This window comes from Pavona decussata, unplaced genomic scaffold, assembly GCF_977016875.1.
Source record: "Pavona decussata unplaced genomic scaffold, jaPavDecu1.1 SCAFFOLD_23, whole genome shotgun sequence".
NCBI classification, from domain to species: domain Eukaryota; kingdom Metazoa; phylum Cnidaria; class Anthozoa; order Scleractinia; family Agariciidae; genus Pavona; species Pavona decussata.
The window spans coordinates 487,770-515,173 of NW_028145446.1; the positions used below are offsets into that span (position 1 = coordinate 487,770).

The 27,404-nt window shown below is 38.0% G+C and overlaps 2 protein-coding genes and 1 long non-coding RNA gene across 3 annotated transcripts; 2 read left to right on the forward strand and 1 right to left on the reverse strand.

The window, feature by feature from the left end:
* Positions 1-1,993: 1,993 nt before the first annotated feature.
* LOC146485955 (uncharacterized) lies at positions 1,994-3,738 on the forward strand. The gene is made up of 2 exons (XR_014861108.1): positions 1,994-3,171; positions 3,219-3,738. It is a non-coding gene; the product is annotated as an uncharacterized LOC146485955 (long non-coding RNA).
* LOC146485956 (uncharacterized) lies at positions 2,623-14,639 on the reverse strand. Its single transcript, XM_085102636.1, has 9 exons — positions 14,313-14,639; positions 12,426-12,452; positions 11,545-11,589; positions 10,725-10,852; positions 9,283-9,400; positions 6,872-7,042; positions 5,729-5,830; positions 5,500-5,551; positions 2,623-4,577 (listed from the first exon to the last, which is right to left on the reverse strand). Exons 1-9 carry the CDS (start codon positions 14,514-14,516, stop codon positions 4,243-4,245), a joined length of 1,182 nt encoding a protein of 393 aa, XP_084958762.1. The 5' UTR covers positions 14,517-14,639; the 3' UTR covers positions 2,623-4,242.
* Positions 14,640-14,893: 254 nt separating this feature from the next.
* LOC146485957 (nucleoside diphosphate kinase 6, mitochondrial-like) lies at positions 14,894-25,372 on the forward strand. Its single transcript, XM_085102656.1, has 7 exons — positions 14,894-15,242; positions 20,024-20,126; positions 21,040-21,079; positions 21,334-21,417; positions 22,615-22,691; positions 23,683-24,329; positions 24,777-25,372. The coding sequence occupies exons 1-6, from the start codon at positions 15,144-15,146 to the stop codon at positions 23,892-23,894; spliced, it is 615 nt and encodes a 204-aa protein (XP_084958782.1). The 5' UTR covers positions 14,894-15,143; the 3' UTR covers positions 23,895-24,329; positions 24,777-25,372.
* The last annotated feature ends 2,032 nt before the right edge of the window (positions 25,373-27,404 follow it).

The window sequence follows — 27,404 nt, forward strand, 5'->3', positions numbered from 1 at the left end:
TTATTAGAGTGACATAGTAATCAACACCGGTTACAGCACTTTTATAATTATAATTATAATAATTTAAAGGCATATAAGGCGCAAATATCTATATAAATATATTCAAATGCGCCATCCTGATGATAATAACAATTAAAGAAAAGAAACTTATGGCTAAAATTAAGAAATAGTCTAAGCTAAAAATGCCTTTTCAAAAAGGTGAGTCTTCAGTTTTCTCTTAAAAGGATCAATAGAAGTGGATTCCCTGATAAGTCTCGAGAGAGCATTCCATAACTTAGGTGCGGCGAACACAAAGGCCCTTTCACCGAGAGTAGCCTTAGGCTTAATATTCGGATAACTAAGCAAGGTACTGTCGTTAGAACTTTTAGACCACACCGAAGTCTCTTCAAGAGACATTTCGGTAAGCGGTCCAAATAGAGTTTTAAAAGTAGTCAAATGTGACTGTTATAAAGCCAGATACGAGTGTTAAGTTGTGTCAAAGGACAAGCATTTGCGGATGCCTCAGCTAAAAGAAGGCATCTTTGCAGATCGAGGTACACTTTCTTGTCAGTGTAGCCAATGTTCTTCGAAAAGCTTTGTATTTCTTTGCATATAGGAGATTTCAATAACAAATTTGTAACTTTGCAGCTCAAAAACGTTAAGTCATAGTTATATAGAGATTTTTTTTTTTTTTTTTGGAAAAATGTCACTGTAAACTTTGTTAGAGGGAATTAACGTTTGTGTTGTTAAGGTATTTGAAATATTAGTTTGAAATAAAGGAGATAAACTTGAAAGAAGAGTCTCTTGTTATAGCAACGTAGTCAGGTGATTCCAATTTTATTAGGGGCATTTTGCGGAAAAACACCGAGATGAAGTAGTCATCTCTAAGATCGAGAATTTCACTTGAGGTATCGAAAGCGATGGTGTCAAAGGCTAAAAGATGCCAGACGAAGGGATGGCGTTTCATGTTTGCGTTGCCCCAAAATGAATAATAAATGCTCCACTTTATTGTGGTCACGTAAATTGATGCACATGAAAACAACAACAACAACAACAACGGAACTTGAATTAACGCGAATTTCAATTTTACGAAAGCTAACATCCAATAATGTGAATGATGATTATTCTAGAAAGTGACGCAGGCATACTCGGAAAAAAGAAATCCGAGTGCTCCTATCAGGAGTCGAACCTATAGGAGCACTCGGATTTCTTTTTTCCGAGTATGCCTGCGTCACTTTCTAGAATAATCATCATTCTCATTCATTCACCAGGCTGGAAATATACCATCACATTTCTTTCATATCCAATAATGTGTATGGTTTTTGTCAACCAGTCAGTGATTTTAAATCTTAATTGAAGTAATTCGGACTGCCGTATCAAATAGCGTTCACATAGTCTTTGATCAGTTTCAACTTTGTAATCAGAAAAAGACAAGAACATAATTTTTGACGAAAATGCTAAACTTAATAAAACGGTTCTGTGATCTATATTGGTTGGAGTGTGTAAAAAGAGCATGTGAAACTGTACATACATTGACATAAAAATAGAATTTCAGGGCAATACACCCTGGCTTTTGTCGTTACTGCTTTTGATACAAACTCTTTTGACCAGGGCATGTACTTAAAAATGTGTTCCATGTATGACGTTAATCCTTACCTGGTAATCTAATCTAGGTTTACCACCGTTCGCTTAACATGCCAAGGATGTTTTGTATAATTATGTTTTGAGCTCATCCGAGTTACCAAGAGTTCTTGAACACACACGGAGGGGCTTCTTGTTTTATCAGTATAACCATGCAGGATGCACTGGCTGTTTGCACACTGGCTTCCAACCTCTCCTGTTTCTGAGCAAAAACTGTCCGGCAACGGTGACTTCATCAGGATTACCCTGGCTGGTCCAGATTTGGTTCCAGGTTAAATCCTAGTAGCCCTGGTTGTCTAAACTACCTGGATGACCAGACTTAGCAGGAATACCAGGGTTGACCAGGCTTTTTGTACATTTATTGAATCCTGCTTGGGCGGAGCAAGGCTATCAGGCTTAGACCTGGATCACCCCAGATTCGCCAGGCTTTTAATTCGAGGGTTACCGTAAGCTAGAACACTGTACAATATTGCCGTGCTGGAAATAATTATATTTTAAAGCTTATTTTCATTTGTATTAGCATCCACGGCTTGCGAATTACTTAATCTTAATACCCAACTCTGTGCCTGTTCATTACGGCTCGAGTCAAGAATGCAATCTGCTTCTTTCCTTGCCTCATACTTGACAGTTCATCCTTTCTAAGCTGTTAATTGGTTTGCGATAGAAAAGCAAAACGGAGGTTCCAGTAAGTTAAAGCGTGAATGACCTTCATATAGAAACAAGAAGCACAAAATTAATGTAAAAAGAATTGCTTGCGAATGTCTACGTTGGTTCGTTTTAGGAGATTTCCCCGTTTATTTTTCAGTGGCAGTAATGTCGCTGACTTTACCCGTTCATAGCCTCATTTTGTTCCGAAAAAGACATATTCTACTTACAGGGTTTTATAATCTGTACTTTACTCAAAAATTAGGAAAACAGTGAATTAACCTTGGCCACAAGTTTTGACTAATTCTACCAGTACCTGAGGCCACTGTCAGTAACTGTGGAAGATTATCTAAGCTGTACTTCATTATTCTTCAACGTAACTTTTATTAATTACAAAGGACGTTTGGAAGTTTCTTATATTAGCTTATTTTACCCCTAATTACATTATTAATGACATGAATTTCTGGTAAAAATTAAAAACAGGCTACTAATTATCATTAGCACGACCTAGTGGCCAACTATTAGAAAAACTCGCAATCTGATTGGCTAATCTGTCTCGGGACTAACTGTAAATACTTTCTTGGAAATTTTGATGTTTTCAAAACTAGTAGTACATAATAATAATATTCGCTTTAAGAACATCAAATTTCCGTGCGGCAACTATCAACCGATAGTCCCTCGACACAAACACTCTTGTTTAAATTGACTTGCCTGGGAGCGTGCGCAGTAAAAATGCTGAGCTCACAAACCAACTAGCTGAAAATACATCATTTTTACCAAAGTTCTTGGTTTAATAGATCCATCCCTGGGTTATGCTAAAACAAATAGACAATGCACTCTCGATTCTATAGACTATGATAGTTGGCTTACGGCTTCTTCCCTGGCCTACTAACAGCCAAGAGAAACGTTGGTAATGTCGAAAGAATATATATGGGAAAAAAAAACCACGATAGTTATTATGGTACTTGATGAAAATGGTACAAATTGTCTTAAGTATTAATAAGTGAATTTTAAGTATCATCTTATGTTTCCCTACTTAGTTTTTTTTATGATTTACAATATTCTCAATACAATACCATGTATATTAAGTGTAATCCAAAAAGTGGAATTATTGTTAGAATTGTAATTTGTCAATAAACAATTTTATGATTTTTTTTTAAATAAATCATTTGGTTCTATAAGGACAAACCAAAAAGACGAGAACAGACCGAATTCCTTTATCATTCTCCAAATGATGTTTCAGTCAAATCAACCAAACTATGAGAGAAAGAGTCAAATCTATTTTTTTTAAATGTAACAGTGAAAGAATTCACTGTTACCTATATATTACAGAAACCAGAGGACAGAGTCTATCACATTATTGAATTACTAAAATGGCAAAAAAAAAAAAAGAGAGAGATGATTCATCATTCAATAATATTTTTCTTTGTATCATTCCTTATTAAATACAATATCTACACATTAAAGTAACAAGAGAAATACCATTCCGTTGTCTATTTGTAGACTCATCTCACTCATCACCAGAAATGTTCAATTTTTTTCGTTTTTCTGTGGTTAAAATTTCCATTTCAATTTGTTTTTAAGTTTTAACCTGATTAAACTTTACAGTGCGCAAGTTAGTGCAAGGTTTAGAAATCCCAATCTGTGTACAGACCTTTGTTGTATGGCCAAAGGGAATTGCAAGTGAAAAAGATGCACAAGGCACAAGTTGTTTGCATTTCGCATAAGAAGCTATCTCTGCGTTACCTAGCATGTTTTTGGGTTTTTGATGACCATGCAAAGCAAATGATACTCGTGCAACTTGTTTTCAAGGGCCGAACTTTGAAAACTTTGTCAACTTTCTTGCACATTTAAAATTAATCAAAGTGGACAAGAGTAATTTCTAGTTGTACACCAATTTAATTTGGAAACTTGCAAACACTGCGCTCTGATTGGCCTAGTTTCCTGCCCTCTCTCTCCCAGCTCATCGCATCAGTGTTATGTTAGAACATCAACAATTGAGTCTCCTTCTTCTACATTATAACAAGTATCAAAGCTTGAGTTAAAATCACAGTGGAGGCTATCATCTGTGACTTCAGTATCATTCTCCCTTATCCTTTCGACATACTGAAATGGTTCTTGGATTGATGCATTAAAGTGAGAATTATTATCCTGAATTTCAGGAAGGTCCAAGCTGGCACGGTGTCCTTCACGAGCTGCAAACTTAACATGGCACCAGTGGATGAGAAGGAAGGTAGCTCTAAATGTGTAATGAAGAACAATTTTGAAAAGATTGCTGAGAAAAACCACCAGGCCACCAACATAGGCGAATACTGCAATGAAAATAAACGAAATTTAATGAGTAGGTTTGTGTATATTATTCCTAAGCAGAAGCCCATGTTCTGGATCCTGTTTCTCCCATACTAAGCCTAGGAGTCAACCTTTCCCAGGACATTTGGAGCACCCAAAGTTTAAATACCCATTCAAAGAAGAGCAATAAAAATTAAATTGTCATACGTCATACCGTTTTGCAGGAAAAGCAGTGGTATGTTCTAAAACTAAATCTACTCAGGAAAGGGCTGACTCAAGAAATTAGTTCAGATCGTGGCTCCTATTCCTGGGCTCCTGTACTAAGATAGTAGACACCCTTTAGCCTTGAAGACTATGGAGTTGCACCCTTACAGTGTCGGGCTATGATAAGCTATGGATAATGTCCCGGCATTTAAGACAGGTCCTGTAAGATTCAATAAAAAGAGCGATGGACAATTCTTGCTGACACGGACGTATAGCCTTTGTACCAATTTTGGAGGGAAGTGGGAGCATAGAGGCGTCCGAGGGGTACAGGATAAGGATTGTGATTGTGCACTTGAAGAGTGCAGGAAAGTACAAGTCAGGGAGTGCCCGCTTTACTGAAACAAGGCCAGAGAACAGTAGACACTAGCAAGGCAAATGGCTTTATGTCCTTGGCCAAGAACGTGATTGTTGAAGCTGAGAGAATGTTCTTCATACACAGCATGCTAAGACCCTTGTTAGTGGTCCAGCCTGGCCCAGAACAAATTGACTGTTACAGTATTAACAGTTTGAAAGTGCATGCAAATATGAAGGTGTACTATTTATATAGACAGTTACCTATATGATTGACAACAGTTACTATGACAGTATCGATATAATTGAAGGGCTTTTCAATTATTATTTAATAATCATGGAGATAATTCTGCCAAGGATTTGAAGAAATTATTTTGTAGCTCACTGTACCTGTTAGAAAAACAAAGACACTGAGATTGTAGTTAAATAAACAAAATGCTCCCTGAAAAAAATCAAAACATTTATAATTTTAGTTCAACAGAATCATGGCAAAATTCTTCATCGTTCAACATTTTAAGGTGTAAATTTTTTACTGACAGCATTTATTGATCCAGATGCACTAGTATGTAACAAAAACACATTCAAACAGTAAAATAATCCTTATTTTATTTCTACTTACCCCCTCTCTTTGAACATCTTGGCAGTGGAACATCTTATGTTTCTCTTGGACACATTCTTTTAGTCCTTCTGGATGACATGTATCACATGGGTAGCACTGAACCTGTAGAATCAATCATTCGAAATCAATTTAATCAAAATTCCCGATAGCACGTAAAAAAAAGACGGGCTTCACTTTTACTTGGTGTAGCAAACTTCCATGAGTCCCGTGTAGCTCAGTGGTAAAGCATCCGAGCTAGTCTGAAATGTCAGCTATCTCCTCCCCCTAACCCACAAGGAGTGCAAGAGAGAGACAGACTCTCTATTGCACCCCCTGGGGGTTAGGGGGAGGAGACAGCTGACATTTCAGACTATACTAGTAATCAGAAGGTCATAGGTTCAACTCCTGTTGGCAGAACTCAGATTTTCTTTTTGCAAGTATACCTGTGTCAGTGACTGAAAAAAAAAACGTCATCATTTATTCACCGGGCTTAAAACATAACATTGCATTTCTTTCATATATGCATCCACCCATTGACATCCAAATCCTACCAGCTGTCACATGATCCCACAATGGTTCAATGGCAATTAGCTCCTACAAGTCTCCTGTAGCCCAGTGGTGGAGTATCCAAACAAGTAATTGGAAGGTCATAGGTTCAACTATACTGTTGGGAGAACTAAGACTTTCTTTCCCAAGTATGCCTACGTTACTGACTGAAAAAAATACTTCTATCAAAAGATTTTTAATATCACATGAATCAATCAATCTACAGCTTTAAAAAGAAAATTCATAAGGTAGATCTTGAACAAGTGATCACAGAGGGCTGCAATAACTGCCTTCTATGTTGCACATAAATGACACTTTTTTCAGACAAAAGGACACCTATGTTTCATTGGCATTTAAAATTTTATCTTACATTTCATCGGCATCGTAAATTTTATCTTTAGCAAATACTTTTTATATATATCAATTAGTTAGTGTTGATAGTATTGTAATTTAGTGTCCCCCATCAGTAGGCCTTACAAAGCCAGCTAGGAGACTTGACACTGAAATAAAGTTTATCATCATCATCATCATCATCACATATTTCTTGCAATATTTTTATGCCGCAGGGCCAGATTATCAATGTCATTAAAAACTTAATGCATGCTTGTTAATGCTCACCATGTTTGTGCTGCGGCATAACTGCAAGACTTCTTGGTAATTTTTGAAGCATGACCAGGATACGTAGAGCTTGGAGAACCACATTATCAGGCAGAAGTAAACAATGACAAACATCGCTAAAAAATTACAGAACACGTGGATCTTCCCAAATGGTCTGATTGGCAGAGTGGACTGTTGATTATAAGTAATAAATATTAATTATTACTAATAATATTTATATAATGATAATATTTATATCCCATTCAATAAAATTCACTTCTAATGGCATGCATAAAGCGTATTTCAAGTTTATTACAGCAGTAACCAATAAACACAATCTCTTGTCTTCAAAAGATGGGATAAAGTTGCATTTTGGTGGATGTCAATCAAAGAAATGCTGTTGAACTGATTATTTTGAATTCAAGCCAATGCCAAGATTAAGAATTTCCTTACTAAGAGAATTAAAACTTTTTAAACTTTATTTAAATAAATTATTGATTTTTGAGCCAGTTCTGCAAGATAAAGAAAAGGAAATATTTTGAATTAAAATTTTTAAATTTCACTGCACATGATAATAATTTGCTAATTAACTCACACACATTGCTGATTTTGCAAATCGTCACATGCAGCGAATTAAAATTTTCAGGGCCGTAGCTAGCATGAGGTAAGACAAGGCAGTTGCCTCGTCTTGATTTGGGCCTTTTTTTTTGGAAGAAAATAATCCCTAGAAAAAATTGGATTGGTTAAGATAAAACCAGCTAATATAGGGTGGATAAATTGAGGGGAAAAGCATTTTAATGAGGTTAATTCGTTTCATGTGAACTGTGAGTAACAGTTTTTCAAATGATTTAAGGTTACAGAGGGCCCATTAAGGAGACGTATTGTGACATAACTGTGACAGGCCGCGTGACATCAAAGGTCACCAATATTCCCGTGTCTTATCTGCAATGGCTGAGAGCCAGTGTGGGAGCTTTCTTTACTTATATAACTGTCGTAAAAGAGGTTGTTTGCAGTGTTGGCAATCGATTTATTGCAAACACTATAATATTAAACGTTTCAGCGAAAAGAAAATGTAAAAGAATAGATATTAAAAGATTTGTTGATCAAGCCTTTCTCATTTGCAATGGCTCTTAAAAGAGCTGCTTGCATTTGGTTGGCGTAAGAGAGGCATTTTAAAACTTTTGACCGAGCTTGCACAGGTTTGCCTCTAGAACATCCATACTGTCTACCATTGAGGTGATGTTGTCTCTCAGACCAAAAAAGGGTTCTACTATCTGTCATAAATGATCCTCTCCCAGTACAGCTGCGGTTATCGCAGAGGTGTTTTTCAAGACATGCAGCAATGCCTTTCGATGTTCTTCAAAGGTTTCCAGGAAATCAAGGCGATCGTCAAGGATACGGTTTATCTCTTCCACGACTTCCATCTTGGTGGTACAGTGAAATTTTGAAGCGGGAAGCAAGTCAAGATTTTGCATACGGGTATTAAAATGCAGATGGTCATTAACTTGGCACCAGTATCGCTAAGCAATAAAAAAAGTGAACTTCTACACTCGCCCAAGATTGACTTTTCTGAAGAAAAATGCCACGGAAAATGTTTACAGGAGCATTTCTGAGCCTCTAGATTTCAAAATTTTCTGGGGGGGCATGCCCCCACACCCCCCTAGCGGCTCGCGCCTTCGGCACTCGAAACTTGCCTTAACTTGTCCTGAAGTCTGGCTACGGCCCTGATTTTAGTTAAACCGGCTTGGAAATGAATTTTGATTAAGTGTTGTAACCATCTGTCAGCAGAAAAACATTGTCAATTTCTTGGTTCTATTGCCTTGAAATGTTGTCAGAATTGCAATTTTCTTTGATTGATGTCCAACCAAAATGCAACTTTATACAACTCTTTCAAAGGTAAGAGGTTGCGTGTTATTGGTAACCACTGTTATTAATTAGAATTTTTAGATTGTCAAAAGGCTGATACATCTTTTTGGTATAATTCCCTAATCCTAGACCATTCCATCTGTCCACCATGTTCCCTTGTGATCCTTTCTTGGTCTTCTCCTGGAACTGTAGTCCGAAATGTCGGCTGACATTTCAGACTACTGGAACCGATGAGCATCAACTGCTGTCCTTTTTATTGCCGAGCCAATGCCTGTCATAATTCCTGTTTTAAGTTACACGTCTGTTGCCATTCAGTATACCCATCTCAGTCAGCGCGATCAGAGTGAAAATTAGTGGTCCAACAGGGCTTTACAATTCACACCGATTAATATGTATAAAAAAAAAACAACAAATTAAATTACAACAAAGTCTTTGTTAATATCCACCAAATGCACTGAAGAGTTATCAGTTCAGATTTACAATTATTTATCACTCACTGACTCACAGCTTCTAATATCATCCTAGTGATATTTTTTTTACAAAGACTGTGATTACAGAATAGTCACCTTGAATTTGAACGGCATTTTCTTCCTCTTGTAAAACAAGACGATAAAAGTTGTGGTGATTGATAATGTGATAGTAAACACTTGAGTTTCAAGTCCTCTCATTCTTGGACTATAATACCTAGAGATTACAAAAACAAATAATTTCATTGTAGGGTTTGCTGCAAGAGGGGTGTAAATTGCTTTTCTAGGTAAAAGTCAGAAAAATGCTCAAAACGTGCCTGTTTAGAGGCCTGCAGTGTTAATTTTTGTGCATTTAAGATTGATCCATATTTTGCTTTTTGACTAAAAGCAAATCTCAAAGGATTTGAAAGCAATTTCGAAATTGAAAGCAGAGAGACACAAAAGTCCTGGTAAACTACCCTTGGTAAACCTTCTGGGGTTTAGCAGAGAAACTAAAACTGGGCAAGTTTGGAACATTTTTCTGTAGGACTTTTTGGACAAAAAAGTAGTTTATGCCTTGCTCGCAAACAACACAATCGACACCTATGCTGCACAATCGCGAAAGAAATGATTACAGTGGAACCTTGCTTTATGGACACCCGCTTATTATGGACAGTTCTGTTTGTCTGGACAAAAAGCTCAACATATATTTCTCCTAGATTAGCCTGCTTAATACAGACACTGGTTAATACGGAAAACAGACACTTTTCTGTGACCCTATAAATGACATGATCTCGAATAAAGTTAACCTCCCTTTACAACACTGGTTATCTACCTACTGTATAAAATAATTGTCTAATATTCAGTCAGTCTGGCCGACACACAATCCGAAAACAAAGTCACAGACTACTGTATTTTAAACTGATTGCATTGTCAGTTGCATTTGAAGCACTGAGAATGATTTTAGTGCAAGACTAATAATTTGAACGACCACAGAGTTTCCTCAGTTTGAACTTAAGTTACAGTTAAGACATTAAACATAATTCTGTTGCTTTTAAATTGTGTACCTTAGTCTTTACATCTATAAAAAAATGTGTCTGTGATGGTTATAATTTCTGAGAGCCCACAGACACGCCGATAATATGGATACTTTTGCATGTCCCTATGGCATCTGTAATTTTGATTTATCATTTAAAATAAATATAATAATATCTACAGCACATACAAAACCTGGGCAAGTTAGAAGAACATTTTAGATTTATGGTTACAGGTCACAACTCTGGTCACTGTGATAATTGTATATAAACAAGCTAAACAGGGTCTCCTAGCCCTAACCCCATACTAAAAAGCTAATTCAGGCCTAGGGCACGCTAACCCTCTTGGCAATATACCATTACAATAGTGACCTGTACTTGTTACCTCTGCAATGTGACCTGTAATAAAGACCTGTCCTAGATTTCTTGGCTTGAAAACTGATAAATGTCACGATTCGATCCAGGAGGGCCTTCTTTGTTATACCTTATTAAAGCATGACCCATACATTGACAAACAAACAAAAATACCTCCAGTCAAACAAATTGTTGGCCCAGAAGTTGACAACAAAGAAACATAGCAATACAAGGGTGATGCAAAGTGTTAAAATCCATGCAAGTCCCTTAAACTTCAACCACCAACACACACCAAAATAGGCCTGCAAGACAGTAAATAACATTTTGATCGCGTAATTAGCTTGAATTTTATTTTCTTACATGGCCATGCACCTTTGATAACATGATGCATAAAAACTGGAAAGAGTACAAAATTAAGGACGGGGTTTTCACTCAACACATTATTAAAGATGATGTAGTGGCTTAAATTTTTCTCAAAAATGAAAATTATGCAAATCAGCGAAAAAACACCAAGGCAACATTGATGTTCAATCAATGATTTCTCTCCTACACTTCTATAGAAAGCCATTATAAGATTACATGGATGGTGTTCCAGAAAATATCCATCCTCTCCCACAGGGGTTTGTTTTGGTTTGTAACCATTACCCCACCCCTCTGGAAATTGCAACCCAGCTCCATACCCTCTTTTGAGACCCACCTCTTAGAGGCCTTGGATTTTTGTTTTAACAAACTGGTAACCATGGAAATGTTCTGGTTCAAATTTTTCTCGGTTTGAACAGTTTGATTTTTTTTTTGTCTTAGATCACGGTAATGAACCAGAGACAAACGAAAAAAATTAAACTCATTTGAGAATTTTCAAACCAAAGAAAAATGTGAACCACAACAGAAATTTCCTGGAGCTGCACATTCTGCACTCTGAAAACTGAACCCATATCACTTAACATTGTGCCATTACAGAACACATTTAGATTTAGTCTACTAAACGTGTACTTACAAAGAGCATTGCAAGGATTGGAAAATCCATAAGACGCAAGGCTTGCTGCAATCAGAAACAGAATGATAAATAGAACTAATGATAAAAATTATCGGCATTATTTAATGCTGTTTTTATGCACATTTATGTGTAGTTACCAACCTTTTCAATCCGTAGGTAAATTGTTGAGACACTCTTCTACAAATGTGATCAGAAATCTTAGAATATTTGTTTTAACAAAAAAACATTTACAAATCAAATATGAATAATAATGTTTTTATTAACATTATTTTGTCTACTGCTCTCAGATTCAAAAAGTAGTCTTGATAAAAAAGATACTAGAGAATGACAAGCTAAACAAGAATGAAAGATTAATTTGATTGACAATACTATTACTATAATAACACTATTATTGTTATTATTAATTATTATTAAAATAATAATAATTATTATCATCATCATCATCATCATCATCATCATCATCATTATTGTTATTATTATTATTATTATTATTATTATTATTATTATTATTATTAAAATTTTGCATTATTTTAACCTGTGATCTCCATCATTTTTTTTTAACTAGTTGGGAGAAATATTCCAGTTATCACCAAATTTGGTGCCACACAACCTCCAAAGCCATCAAAATCAAAGAACTTTGCGCTTTCTTTAATTCCCTTCCTGGGAAAAACTTTTATAAAGCTCACCTTAGTTACGGCAAGTCTAAACCTTATACAGGAATAGGTTATGTAAGTGAAGGTTTCCACTGGATGGAAAGATGACTTTAAAACTGAGAATATTGCAGTCAGGCTTCTGCCTTGCCACCTCTGTACCTAGCTTGATACTGACATGTTTCTATGAAACTCAAGCATGGATAGTGATAACTGAAAAAAGTAACTTACTTCTCTGTTAATATTCCTTGGATCAGTCTGAAAGTAAAGTAATACAGTAATTGAATTTCCAGTTTCGTGGGAAAATTTATAATGTCATCACATATTTTTGTGCCGAAACACTTATATTGAGATGACAGCAAATGTACTCTGTATATTAGTAGATTACAAGCAAATTTTCTGGTAGCATAATATAACTCATCTGACTAAGCTTGTAACTAATTAGAAAATTATCCCTTAACCTTAGTTATCCTGTAACTATGGTATAGATCACCCCATCCCATTTCCCAACAAGGGCCTCAGCAACCATCTCACCTATGCATCGCTTGCATAGCAGGTAGTTCTGTCTAAGTGCAAATAAAACATTTTGGTGGTGGAGCTGCCATGAGTGGCATAAGCCCCAAGAAAGTACCACTTGTCATTCCTTATTCCCTATCTGGCTTTGCTGCTTGTTTGCCTAACTGTTGCCTTCATCCAATACCCCCCAGATACGCAGGCTAACCTATCCAGTTAGACCTTGATTGTGTAATGCGCATGTCAATGCTACACCACAGGGGGGGGGGGGGGAAGCTGGATCTTTTTTCTATCCCTACCCTCAGACATTTGACTCAACAATTCACAAGCAAGACGTCATAATAATTATCAATTATTGATAGATGTATTTTTTTTTTCAGTCAGTGCCACAGGCATACCACTGTACTCTGGCAGGAAAATCCCAGTTCTCCCAACAAGAGTTGAACCTAAGACCTTCTGATTACTTGTTTGAATGCTCTACCACTAAGCTACAAGAGACTTGTGGAAGGTACGGGCATTAATGTAGGTACAGCATCTGAACTAGTCACAGGAAGATCATATATAGGTTTGACTCCTGTTGGGGGAACTCAAATTTTTCTTTTTCCAAGCATGCCTGTGTTACTTACAGACATCATACATTACTAGACATCACACAAGACATAATAATAAAATTATTGTAAGGAAAAAACAACCAAAACTAAGCGGATTTGACCTTATGTGACCAATATTTTGGGTGTAGGAGAGTCGCACATGACAAAAAAGTTTCTTCACAAAAACCAAACGCCCTGCAGCTGACCAGCCACAGTTTACGGTCAAAACACTCCCAAGACAAAACGCCCCCACCAGTTAAAACATGATGCTCGACCTAATGATGCTTGTAGCTTCTCACTTTTAGAGCAAAGAATATACATGTATACATGTAGTGATCTCTCTGGGGGTGATATGTCTTATTTAGGGGGGGTTTTGACCAATTACTCCAACCACCCACCCCCTTGCTGTGCAGTGCACACAAAGAGCAGATGAGATGGTACTAGATATAGACATGGGATTGTAGAAATGAAACTTTATATTCTAAACGGTAAACAGGAAAGACTTGACAATACTCGTACTCGATAAAACGCATGAAGAAGAGTTCTCAGTTTGCTCTCCTTGTCACGTGGCCTTGTTTATGTCTCCCATGATCCACTACAGATGAGGGTGGGGGGGGGGGAGGGGGAGGGCTATTTTGTTTTGAATTTCCCGCCCTGTTTATATTTTACACGGACGTCGCACGAACAATCGGTCGTGATCTCTCCTGTTGCGCAGTTTTTTCCTGGTTACATTTAACCTAAAAGTTTACACGAAAACGGATTAAACTCCCTTCCGAAACTGTACAAAAACAATTCTACTCGTATCATCTTTTCACATTAAGCTGTCTAGCTGAAAAAGAATATTACTGGATCGAGTACGTATATGTCAAGGAATATTTGAAGGGAAGAAACTCAAGCGCTCCAAAGTGCTTCGAAGCGTAAAATGGAAAATCTGATCAAATTAGCTTATTAAATGACAACAACGAAATATGTAATCAATTCTGATACAAAGAGAAGTTCAATTACGGTTCAATACCTCGAACAATCCTTCAGGTAGGTCATTCAGGGTGGAAGCGTCGCCGTATGCATCAAAATATGGTGGGTTTCTGATGAACTCGACGATTCCTGCCCAGAGGAATCCCATCGCCACAAGGAAATGGAAAACTTGTAAGAGATCGAAGAAAGTTTCCTTCCACGATTTACGTCTCCAATAGCGTGCAGATGCTAAAATCGGCGGCATGTCACTAGACAAAAAGGTCAAATTATCTAAATGCTCTCACCGGAACCGTGATCACATCCCTTGCTCACAACTGCTTGAAGCAGAAGTGACTGCTTTTGATGCTTGCTCGCTGGCCAGGACCCCAGGAAACTGGGAACGAAAGTGAAAGTGGTGTAACGCAATTCAGCGTGACATATAGAAAAAAATCTAAAAAGTAGTATCTTTTAGAATTCGGCCAGTTTCCTACCACTTCAAGGAGAAATTTTTTTTCTGTAAAATGGCACTACTTCCTTGAAGCTCACGATTCCACTTAAGACCTGTTTTAAATTAGTAAACCACGTTCTTTTGACGGGTGTGGCGTGACGTATGTCCCTGGGATCTGACGCACGCGTGATGCATGCGGATTACACGCTCGTAACGCCTTGAAGAACAATGTACAAGCGCGGAAAACAGACAAGAAAAACAATAACAGAGCAATCTGGTCAGTTGCACGAACTATTTAAGAAGTTTTTTCGTATCATCAGATGAAATTCGACCATCCGGAGTGAACGGTTTTACTTTGTATAAATTCCAAGCAGAAAGTAAAGGAGGCTTGGGGGTAAGCGTTCTGCACAACGAAGCACGACAGGGAACAAGAACATTCGGTTTATGATCGATTGTCTTCACTTCGTTATGGGGCGAAGCCGTCTAAAGTTAACACTGGCGATTCTGAAACCGGACTTGATGGTACACCCAGTTAGAACCAAGGTGAGGAAGTACTTGAGGAAAGTTCCCGTCGGCAATGTTTGACTGCGACTCAAATTTCATGGATTATAATATTTCTAAACAGCAGGAAAGATTCACACCACGACGCCACGACGGATTTCATCCACAGACTCGAGAGTTTTAAAATCGTACATCTTGGGCCCGCTCGCACTAGGGAAAATTTGATCAAATTTGTGTTTACAGGGTTGTACGTTCGATGAAATGTTGAAAATAATCCACAAAAACTTCAAAGATGACGGAGTGTATGGGTGGGGTAGGCAGATTTTCACAAAATTAACAGCCACGTACTGTACACATGGTATTACCATATAAATTATGTTATAATCTTCATTATTAAAAACTGCATCATTGTATAATGCAATTTGAGGGATGTGATTCACTTAGCGGCCATTGTATATGAGCAATTATACCATGGCCGAGAAATGGCGACCATTAAATTGCCTTCTGGTCGTTCTTGCACAGCGAAATCAGTAAGATCTAGCAATATTTCTCGGTTGTTTTTAATAAAACAGTTATTCCACTTGCGCTTGTTGGATATGAGATGATTATAGCCAACTCGGCGCTACGCGCCTCGTTGGCTATCTATCATCTCATATCTAACGCGCGCTCATGGAATAATTGTTAATTAGTGGGTATCATATATATTACCTGCAGATAAAAAGAACAATGTTTGAAAAGTAATACAATTTTAACTAGTGTTACAATGGTGACATCATGCAATCACTAATATGCCTTATGTAGTTCCAATCCTTTCGAAAATAATGACAAGACAACAGGAAAAGAGATTTGTTTTCTTTTTCATTCAAAGGGCAAAAAAGGGTAAAATCGCAAATTTTCTGAAGAAAACAAACAAGTCACCGTTGGCTGACCGAGATGCCAACGCTGCTTAGTAGATATAAGCAGTATTCAGTGTAGACCATTATGTTATTCCACAAAATATCCATTGAGATTAGAAATTCCAGGAGGGTGGGGAGAGAGGCTCGTAGGCAAAAAAAGTAAAGGAAAGTATGAAGCTAAATTGAAATTTTCAGAGGGGTGGGGGAGGTACGGATATTTTCTGGAAAAGCACAATCTAGAATAAGCAGTAATTTTTAAAATTTGAATTTATGTTTGTGATAAGCACAGTCAAGCTTTTACTACTATGGCGCGTTTTTAGTGTCAAAATTCAAACTATCAATTCAAACATTCGATCCTTCAATTCAAACATTCAATCTTTCAATTCAAACATTCGATCCTTCAATTCAAATCTGCAATTGTTCGGTTCAAACTTTCGATCCTTCAATACAAACATTCAATCCTTCAGTGCAAAAATGGAATGGGTCGATTCAATATTCCATCATTCAATCCAAATATGGAATTGTTTGTTTCAAACATTCGATTCTTCAATCCAAACACCCTTTTCTTCAATCCAGAAATGCCATTCTTCAAGTTAAACATGCATTCCTTGTATTGCCAGGCCTATCATTCAGTTCAAGCATGCATTTCGTCGATTCAAACATGCCATTTTTCAATTCAAACATTTGATCATTCAATCCAAACGTGCATTTCTTCAATCAAATCCTGAAACTCAAACACTACACCATAAATTCCGCTGAAATCCTGCTTTTGAAACATTCTGCACTTTAATTTTAAGATATGAAATCCAGATTATAAATTCAAACATAGTCTCACAATGTAGTTGTGCAGTGGCTCGATTCAAACATTCACTTCGGCGATTCAAACATTCAGCTCAGCAGTCCAAACTTTCAGTTCCTCGCCAGTAGTCTGGAACGGAGGGGACTCTGTAAAACAAGGATACGGACGGGCGGATGCGGACGGTGGATTAAATTTATTGGTTAATTGTCACCTTCTAAGAAATGCTAGCTTTGGCTTTTTTTAAATTTTATTTTTATTTTTTTTGATTTGAATTAATTTTATATCTTATTATCAGTCAAACAGCGAAAACGCTGTGGAATGTTTCTTCTCGTTTTTCAACCAAATCAGTCTGAGTTTGCAGTGGAACTCCGTACATAAGTACGACACACCATCCGGCAAAACAACACGTTCACATTCATGAACATTTACAGGATAATCTGATTAACGGGTAAAGTACTGTACGAGCTCTTGTTAGGTATTATAGATTGGAAATCGTGGTTATTGTTCGAACAGACAGATCGATACAAGTTATTAAAAAATTATTTTAAGACGTCCAAAGATTTCCCTGCATCAGATTTGCGAACGTGTCAGAGCAATTGGATAAAACCTTATACGCCTGGCCCCAGTTGTTCAAAGAACGGATAGCTTTATTCACTGGATAGGTTGCTATCCAGCAGATGAAATGCGTGCAAGATTTTCCCAATAACCCTATAATTTATGGATAGAGTAGAAACATATGTCAAATTTAAGTATGGGATTGTGTGGAAAACTTGCCGAAAGGCGTTACCGGTAGTTAGAGTACATTTGCTCCGCTGGATAGCGACTTATCCGGTGGATAAAGTTATCCACTCTTTGAACAACTGGGGCCTGGTTCGACCAATCGCGAAAGCTTCAAAGCATCAACCGGTTGGTTAGACAAATTCTGCTTTCTTTATTACATTTTTTTTACATTCCTGTCTCATTAATATTCATATTTTCGATTATCCGGACATTTTATTCAAGTTCCAACGAGTCCGGATAATCGAGGTTCGACTGTACCAAGTTCACGGAGAAGACGACCCCTGACCTGACTGGGGACTGAAGGCCGCCGCCGAGGCAACGGGAGGAAAACCAGAAACTGACCGAAAAAAACATGTTTTTCTGTCGGATAAAATAATCTGAATGTTCCAAGATCAGAAAAACCAAAATCCGCAATGAATATCAAAACCGAAAAGACGCAAAACCCGATCAAAAAAAGCCCCCATATTGCAAGGAAAATTTCGCTTGTGTACAAATTTAAAGGGAAGAAAATGACACGTTCAGAAATCCTACACCGGGAAATCTTTGGACATCTTAAAATAATTTTTTAATAACTTGTATCGATCTGTCTGTTCGAACAATAACCACGATTTCCAATCTTTAATGCCTAACAAAAGCTCGTACAGTACCTTACCTGTTAATCAGATTATCCTGTAAATGTTCATGAATGTGAACTTGTTGTTTTTCCGGATGGTGTGTTGACTAATGTACCGAGTTCCACTGCAAACTCAGACTGATTTGGTTGAAAAACGAGAAGAAACATCTCATAGCGTTTTCGCTGTTTGACTGACAATAAAATATAAAATCAATTCAAATTAAAAAAAAAAAAATTAAAAAAAAGCCAAAGCTAGCATTTCTTAGAAGGTGACAATTAACCAATAAATTTAATCCGCCGTCCGCATCCACCCGTCCGTATCCTTGTTTTACAGAGTCCCCTCGGTTCCAGACTACTGGAGAGGAACTGAAAGTTTGGACTGCTGAGCTGAATGTTTGAATCGCCGAAGTGAATGTTTGAATCGAGCCACTGCACAACTACATTGTGAGACTATGTTTGAATTTATAATCTGGATTTCATATCTTAAAATTAAAGTGCAGAATGTTTCAACAGCAGGATTTCAGCATTTTCTATCGAAATTGAAAGCGGAATTTATGGTGTAGTGTTTGAGTTTCAGGATTTAATTGAAGAAATACACGTTTGGATTGAATGATCAAATGTTTGAATTGAAAAATGGCATGTTTGAATCGACGAAATGCATGCTTGAACTGAATGATAGGCCAGGCAAGACAATGAATGCATGTTTAACTTGAAGAATGGCATTTCTGGATTGAAGAAAAGGGTGTTTGGATTGAAGAATCGAATGTTTGAAACAAACAATTCCATATTTGGATTGAATGATGGAATGTTTGAATCGACCCATTCCATTTTTGCACTGAAGGATTGAATGTTTGTATTGAAGGATCGAAAGTTTGAACCGAACAATTGCAGATTTGAATTGAAGGATCGAATGTTTGAACTGAACAATTGCAGGTTTGAATTGAAGGATCGAATATTTGAATTGATAGTTTGAATTTTGACACTAAAAACGCGCCATATACTACTACTCAGTCCTACAATAATTATTGGTCAAATCTTTTTCAATAAGTTATTGATCTGTATATATATATAAACCCCCGAAGAGGGGGGGGGGGGGGGTACTCCCAAACAAATTGGATAGGGGTCTGCGGCCCACTTCCCAAAAACCTTACCCTATTTATGACCAAAATCTGTGATTTTCCCCACCCTATTTATGACCTGACCATCAATTTGATACCCTATTTATGACCTGATAGTTCCTGGTCAACTTCAGTTCAAAAACTCCTGGAGACCAGCGCGTGACCGGAGCGTGTGACAAGCCGTTACAACACGTACACAGTTGCCGTAAACATCATGATGAAGAAGTAGCTTCTTCCAAAAAAAAAAACAAATTCAAGACTAGAGTGCAAATATCGATACCCTATTTATGACCAAAGCGGCTGAAAAACCATACCCTTTGGGGCCGCACATACCTATATAGCCCATATAAGGGAGTACTCCCCACCCCCCCCCCCCCCCCCACCGGGGTAAATCCTTTCCAAATCGATTACAAGTTAAAAGACTGACTCAAAGCTAAGTCATTTTATTTTTATTACATCATTGTAAAGAAACTATAAAGAGTTCAGGTTACCTGTGGTGGTGAGAAAGAAAAACTTTGTAACCTGTATTCACTTTATCACGGTCAGAAGAATGTTGATTCTCCAGTGAGATTTGGTGGAATTGACTCAACTTAATTTAATTATTGAACCCATGTCAGGAGGTGAAGACCATCATCAGAGACAATGGATTCCTTGTGGTTCAATCTAAAGTTGCCAAGTTCAGTCAACAGGAAGCAGAGAAATTTTATGAGGAACACAAAGGTCAGGAATACGTTCTTGTTACACTGCATTTTTAGGTCAGAGATTGCTTTGTCTTGGGATGTAGCATACCGGTATACAGTGTGAAAATACAAGACTTACTCGTATATTATTGTAGCTCTAGATCCAAGTTTCAAATTCTGATAGTTACAGGACTTCAAGGTTGGCACAGGTGATGAGCTTAGCTTAATCACCTGTGACAAATTCAAAGGATGAGTCCTGTCATGTGAACTACCCAGTTTTACCAAAAATCTTATTTATTGGTGTCATTTTTCACTGATTTAAACTTACTTAATTGAGGGGACAAGTCGTTTGTGTTCACTGTTGATTGTACAGTAGTCTGCGTAAACAAAAGAAGTAATATTAAGGAAATTGTTCACTGTCCCGTACTGAAATATAACCTCTCTCATGTAAGCTCAAGGGCCTTAATTCCCTGAACAGTTCTCCAACAAGTCCCAGCCAGAGTGGCCTGAAGGGGGATGGGGGTGAGGGATCCATATATTGGGCTTTATAGGGAGACTCTACCAGAAAGGAATATTGTTTTCACCCTTGTGGAGCAGAGGGGAGCAGAGTCCAATCCCATAAATGTATGGATGTCATATTCTGGAACAATGCGATGTACTTCCAAAAACAGGAAGTTTGACCAACTTCCACAGCCTTTAAGTCCCCAGTGGCTTGAGTTTGTAGAATTGTAGAATGTAATTGGCCTGATTTTTGGACTTCAGAGTTCACATGTTAATATTAAAAAGGTGTTGTTCTTCCAGAAAATAATACCCTTCCCCACAGGTGTATTGGCTTGAAATCCCCCACCTCCATCCCTCTGGAAATTCCAGTTTAGCTTAATACTTTCCTTTAAACATTATTTTTGTCTTCTAAAAATTTGCTTCATTGTATTGTTCTTTGCTTATTTACTCAGATCGCTTCTTCTACACCAGGCTGGTTGGGTTCATGAGCAGGTAACAGTATATGTGACAAAAATAATATTTAAAACATTATTTTATTAATAAATTCATGGATTATGAGCAGGTAACAGTATTTATGACAAAAATGATATTTAAAACATTTATTAATAAATTAAGAGTAATATAAATGTTAAGTAAATAAATATTTTTTTCCAAAGTTGCAAAAACAGTGCGTGATCATACAATGTCTGACTGCTTGATTATCAGGTGATTAAATTAAAATGGTTTACATTTTCTTTTCCTTGTAGTGGTCCAATGACAGCCATGGTTCTTGCTAAAGAAAATGGTATAACAGACTGGCGAGAACTGATGGGACCGACAAAGACTTACAGGTATTATTTGAAATAATAATACTCTGTATCCTTGTAGACCTCAAGTGCAGTCTACATATGTGAAGTCTTTTTAAGAGGTGACAACCTTCCATTTGGTATTATCATATTGATTTGAGATAAGGCACATTTAAAAGAAGGACAGATGGTTTTTCCTTGATTGACTGATTAACTGACTGACTGACTGACTGACTGACTGTCTAATTGCCTGACTGCCTAACCGACTGACTTCCTGCCTGATTGACTGACTGACTGACCGACTGACTGACTGACTGACCAACTGATTGACTGACCGACTGACTGACTGACTGACCAACTGATTGACTGACTGATTGTCTGATTGATTGACTGACTGACTGACCGACTGACCGACTGACTGACTGACTGACTGATTGACTGACTGATTGCCTGATTGATTGACTGACTGACTGACTGACTGACTGACTGACCGACTGACTGACTGACTGACTGACTGACCGACTGACCGACTGACTGACTGACTGACTGACTGATTGACTGACTGACTGATTGCCTGACTGATTGCCTGATTGATTGACTGACTGACTGACTGACTGACTGACTGACTGAGCGACCGACTGACTGGGTGACTGACTTACTGACTGACTGATTTGTTGGTTGGTTGGTTGATTGATCAGTTGATTAAGCTGTTGTACTTAGTGATATGAAAACTACCAGCAAATCTTTGTACATAACAGTAAATGATTAAATTTACAACTGTAGTGGATAGTCTTGGCCTTACCAACGTAAGGTATTTTTTGACACTTATGCGTGCTCATATAAAGTCTATGTTTTCATTTGGTCAGTGGGAAATGCAGCATAACTACTGATTCGTGATATCTTCACTTGTCTGCACTATGTATGCCCAACTCCAACTAAAACGGTGATGTAACAGCACCGATAGAAGTCACTAGAAAAAGTAACGTTTGGGATCGTTATGAATCGTTTACGTGTTGACAACGAAGTCAGTGAACACAGATACATCTGGATGAAACACATGCGTTTCAAAAATCTTTTTCAAATAAAAGCGATTGAAAATGATGCGTGTGGACAGTGACTTGGTTGTGCAAGGTGCGCGCAAGCAAGTTGTGTTGGGTACCCGCCGGTAACTTCACATTGCCATATCAATCGCCTTTTTTTGTTTCGGTGTTAAATCAATTTAATTTGGTTTGTATTTTCCAGAGCAAGAGATATCGCTCCCACGAGCATCAGAGCGTTATATGGCACAAGTGACACCAGAAATGCTACACACGGTTCAGGTACGCTGAAGCCACTGTTTGCCTTAATGGTTCTTTTTACTGACTACCTTTATAGCCAGCGCGCGCACACGTCCCTGCTCACGTCTGCGTGCAGGCTGATTCTTGTTACGGTTCGGGAATAAGAAAATCACAGATTATCAGTTGCAAAAACAATGCAATTTTGCCTCTTGCTGTTAACCCAAAAACCTTCCCAAAAAACGGCAGTTCCTCTTACTCAGAGTAAACTGTTCACTATTCTGTTCATTCCGAAAACAGGATAGTACCAAAAGACAATGAACACCACCCTGATTCCGTGTATTCCTATTCCGGAGGTGTCCCAAAAGCCCGCGCCCAAAAGTGTGCAAAGTGCAACCTGTTGTCGTCCAATGCTTGTTGGCTTGTTGGCTTGTTTGAACCTCGCACAAATTGTAAACTGTTTAGCTTTGAAAATCACGTGTAACTGCGATTTAATGTACGGACACAGTTGGGACCAGAAAAAGTGTCCGTATTCCGGAATATCTTTATAGCGGGTTAATTGGAAAATGTTTGGTGCGAGACCAAGAATATTGTCCGTAAAGGCCCGTTTAAACGGTTTCAACATTTGACCAACATGCTTTCAACAAAAGTTGAACAGATGTTAAGCAAATGTTAAACACGGTAATGAGTATTCCGCCAAACGGCTTCAACGGCATTCGACATTTTCGAGAGGAAAGGAAATGTTGAATCGATGTTGAATAAAAGTTTAAACTTATTTCAATTTGATTCAGCACGCTTTCAACATTTTTTGCACTTTCAACAATGTTGAACGACCTCAACGCCCCCGACATTTGTTCAACAAAGAGTTGAACGCATGTTGAAGCAAATGTTGAAACCGTTTAAACGGGCTTTAATACAAGGTGTCCGTATTTGGTGGGTGTCCGTATTTAGTGGGTGTCCATAAAGCGGGGTTCCACTGTATAACAAAAGTGAACGTATTTTGGTGAACTAAGGATTCCTATAATATGTCTTACAGATTCAGACGATTCCGCCAGAAAAGAAATCAACTTCTTTTTTCCTGACTTTTGCTGCGATCATTGGTTTGAAAATCACGAACCTTTTTTTCGTGAAAATAGACATGAACTGGTCTGGTGCGAGGAACGAGGTATTCACTGTCATGGTAACAGACAAACTTTCTATCATCGTGGAATAAGAGAAAGTACGAACGAAAGCTTAGAAAAGTGGTGACGTTTACATGTGTCAAGATACCAGGGACACATGCAGGTTTTGAGCAATTTTTGTCGCACTGTTTTAAACGCAACTTTTTTCGCGCTCAATATGCAATTTTAAGTGGCATGTGTAAACTAATCGGCTATTTCAGCACGATTTGTTGGCCGCGATATCGCAGGGGTTTCGAACATGTTTGAAACTTAACGCAAATTCGCATGATTTCTCAGAAAATGTACAGCGATATCGCGCTAAAATCGCAGCTGGTTTGTAGTTGCAGCCTTGCGGGAGAAAAATTGCAGTGAAGTGCGACAGAAGCTGCATGAAAATTCGCTTATTTAAACGGACCTTTGAGCAAACATGACGACAACAGCAACGAGAATGGCAAAAAACAAAATGTTTACTGAGCAAACTCAATGGTTTCTGTACTTGTGCTATAAAATGCATAACAAGATCGTGAAATACCCAAATTAAAAGTTTAACGGAAAACTTGGGCAAACGACCTAGTCTGAAATGTCAGCCGTCTCCTCCCCCACGCCCCCTGTTGGTTAGAGGGAGGAGACGGCTGACATTTCAGACTACACACGACCGTGAATTTTCCTTTCTTTTTCCGGAATTAAAGGTAATTATGCTTCAGAATATTTCTGCCATATTGTACAAATCAATAAGTTGCAAGAATTAGATCCGATAACGAGAATATGTATTTCTTAGAGACGTTTTCGTTGGCGTTGCAATGGTGGTTGCTTGAGGTCCCTGTTGTGTCAAATGCGTGTTCACCGAGCCTTGCCCTGGGCACCAGAGGTTTTTTCTCGCGCGCCGGGAGGATTCTGGATACCGGAACCGGAAACCGCGCACGAAAAGCCTCTTGTACATGTACCCCGGGTAATTAAGCGGGTAATTTAGCGGGTAACTAAGCCTCTGTGATAGCTCTGGCCATTTCAGAGTTGCTTTGAACCTCATTATGGAAACGAGGCTTCATGTGAAAATTAGTTTTTATTCATATGCAAACAAAACTAATTTTCACATGGAAAGCTTTGCACTTAGCCTCGCTTTCGTAATGAGGTTCACAGCTCGCAACTCGGAAATTATAATGGCGTATTCTATTTTTGTCAATTCACAGTGCGCGATGTACGCAGACATTGATATGCACATATTTATTTCAATTCCTGTATCATAGGGGTGTGGTTGGGGCTAAAAGTGGAATGCAGAGTTTGACGGGAACTCCAGGGTGCGCGGTTAGGTGACGTTTGAAAATGGGACTCGATCGATATCAGGGACATGGAGGCGCGAAGTTGGGAGTGGCCGCAGGGGGACATGAACTTAGGGACGCAGATATGTTAGCAGATTGCGGCCTTCAGTTGCAAGTCCCACCTCCCTAAACGTGCGCCCTGGCGTCTTTGTCTCCAAGTCGCCCATACACTTCAGGTTGTGTGGCCGAAACTGAATTTGGACTGTAAAAAGGTGGTGTGTCAATAAAGCATTGGGTTTTATTTAACATATCTTTTCGTAATTTTGAGCGCAGAAATAATTCTCCCGTCAATCTCTTTTCCAGAACAAAGAGTCGTTTCTCGAGACTCTCACTCATGATACATTATAATTTACAAGTTTCTAGAAATATACAGTTTTCTATAGTTTGGAATCAAATTACAGTTGGGAAAATTATACGGGCGGCATTTTCGCGCAATTTGTAAGTAACAGCCTTGTGTTCAGTGCCCATAAGTTCTTGCTCAATTTACCGTGCAACAATTTTCATTTTGCACATTGCATAAAGTTAAGGCGACGCCTACTTTTGGCAGCAAATTGGCTGTAAATTCCCGCCGAAATAGCTTTGAAAAAACAAAATATATGAACAGAGAAAGCGGGAAGATGTTTGGAATCTGGAAATATATTTTATGATATTGCATCATAAGGGCAAAGCATAAAACGATACCGTTTAACTTGCTTCGAGAGTGTGCTTTTGTTTTTCTTAAAAATGGCGGCTTGTTATGTTATAATATCTATGATGTATGAAAGTGTCAAGTTAGATCATTCCGATTCACCTCTTGAACGCATCAATACAAAACGACGTAGCTCTCGTATTTGAACTTTTAAATGGCCTTTTCATCGATCATTTCGTAAATCTGCGGTCGGCTTTCGTAAATTCTCAGACTTTGAGGTCAAGCGGCATGTCCGGTGTGCCGTCGTTTTGGCTTCTTTTACTTCAAATGTATCTCGTTTATTATTACAATATTTTTTCCTGTTGGTCGCAAGCCAGCACTCCAGGAAAAGATTGTTGCGACTGCTGGCTCGCGTGGATACGTGGGTGGGTTGGACTTGAATGTTTTGAAGTTTTCTATTTAGAGACTCGATTACGATAAAAATAAGCCTTCGATATGTGATTTCAAAGTTTTGTTTACAAACAAATGTGCCTTGCGTGGTAGGCAGATATCGCGCTGATGGAATTTAGGTTTGTTGACCTCCGCGTGTGTAAAGGAACTTCTAAACAACAGAGAATTCAATTCCTTGAACAATGTGCCATTCAGATAAATTGCAACTGGAAGCAAGTTAGTTGCTTTGTCGCTCGCTGGTTGAGGTTTACCGTCTAATGTCTGTGGTAAACCAACTTTAGCTATTTTTATAACATCCGGCCGATCAAAGCAGTGTTTGTGGTAAATGCAATATTTTTTCTTTTTCTTTTTACTGCTTGGCAGCCTTTTTTTGTTAGAGCGTTTAGACTGAGAAGGGTCAAAGAGTTAAGAGCTTGCTAAGAACGTACACAAGCTTGAAATTTGCTTATAAATTTGTTTTTCATTTGTTTTAAAACGAGAAGAGCTGAATACTGACACAATATTAAATGTAATTAAAATTTCACGTTCCTCTTGAAAAAGAACAACTTGAAGAATAATCAACTGCGTATATTAAGATCTTGGATATCAAAGTGTTCGAATTGGAGCTTGTAGCTTCATTTTACAATGAAAATAGTTCGACATCAGCAACAGAACTGTTTTTTTAGTTGATTTCGAGGTGATTAACCGACAAAGCACCTTGAATTGTTTTCGCAATTGCAAAAATATTCCATCCACAAATCCCCTAAAAAATTGAGTGTTCAGCTTCAGTTCAAAGGAAGACGTTCTTATATTATAAAAAATACTTTGAAGCCCTTTCAGTTGACGCAAATTGGCCGTCAGTTCGATGGCAGGTAATTGCTTTACAAATTTTCAGTTCTCTCTATCGCAGCTCGCTGCGGTAAGAATGCACAGGCTCCAGACGGCATTGTGGAATTTGCTGTCCTTCTTTGTCAATATTAAGTGATCCACCTTCTCCTTGGAATTTTGAGTTAACCTTTCAGTTCTTTTTTTTTTTTTTTTTTTTTTTTTTTTTTGTGGCATATATTTTGCAGTTCTGTGTACGAATGCCTAGCTGTCCAAGCTATATCGTGCAGTTAGCCTGTCTAGGCCCCAGGTCCTTCGGGTTATTGCAATCCAAGATGGCGACTGGTGACCAAGCGCTTGGTGTTATACGGGTTTATATCGTTGTATCAGTGTCCAAAAA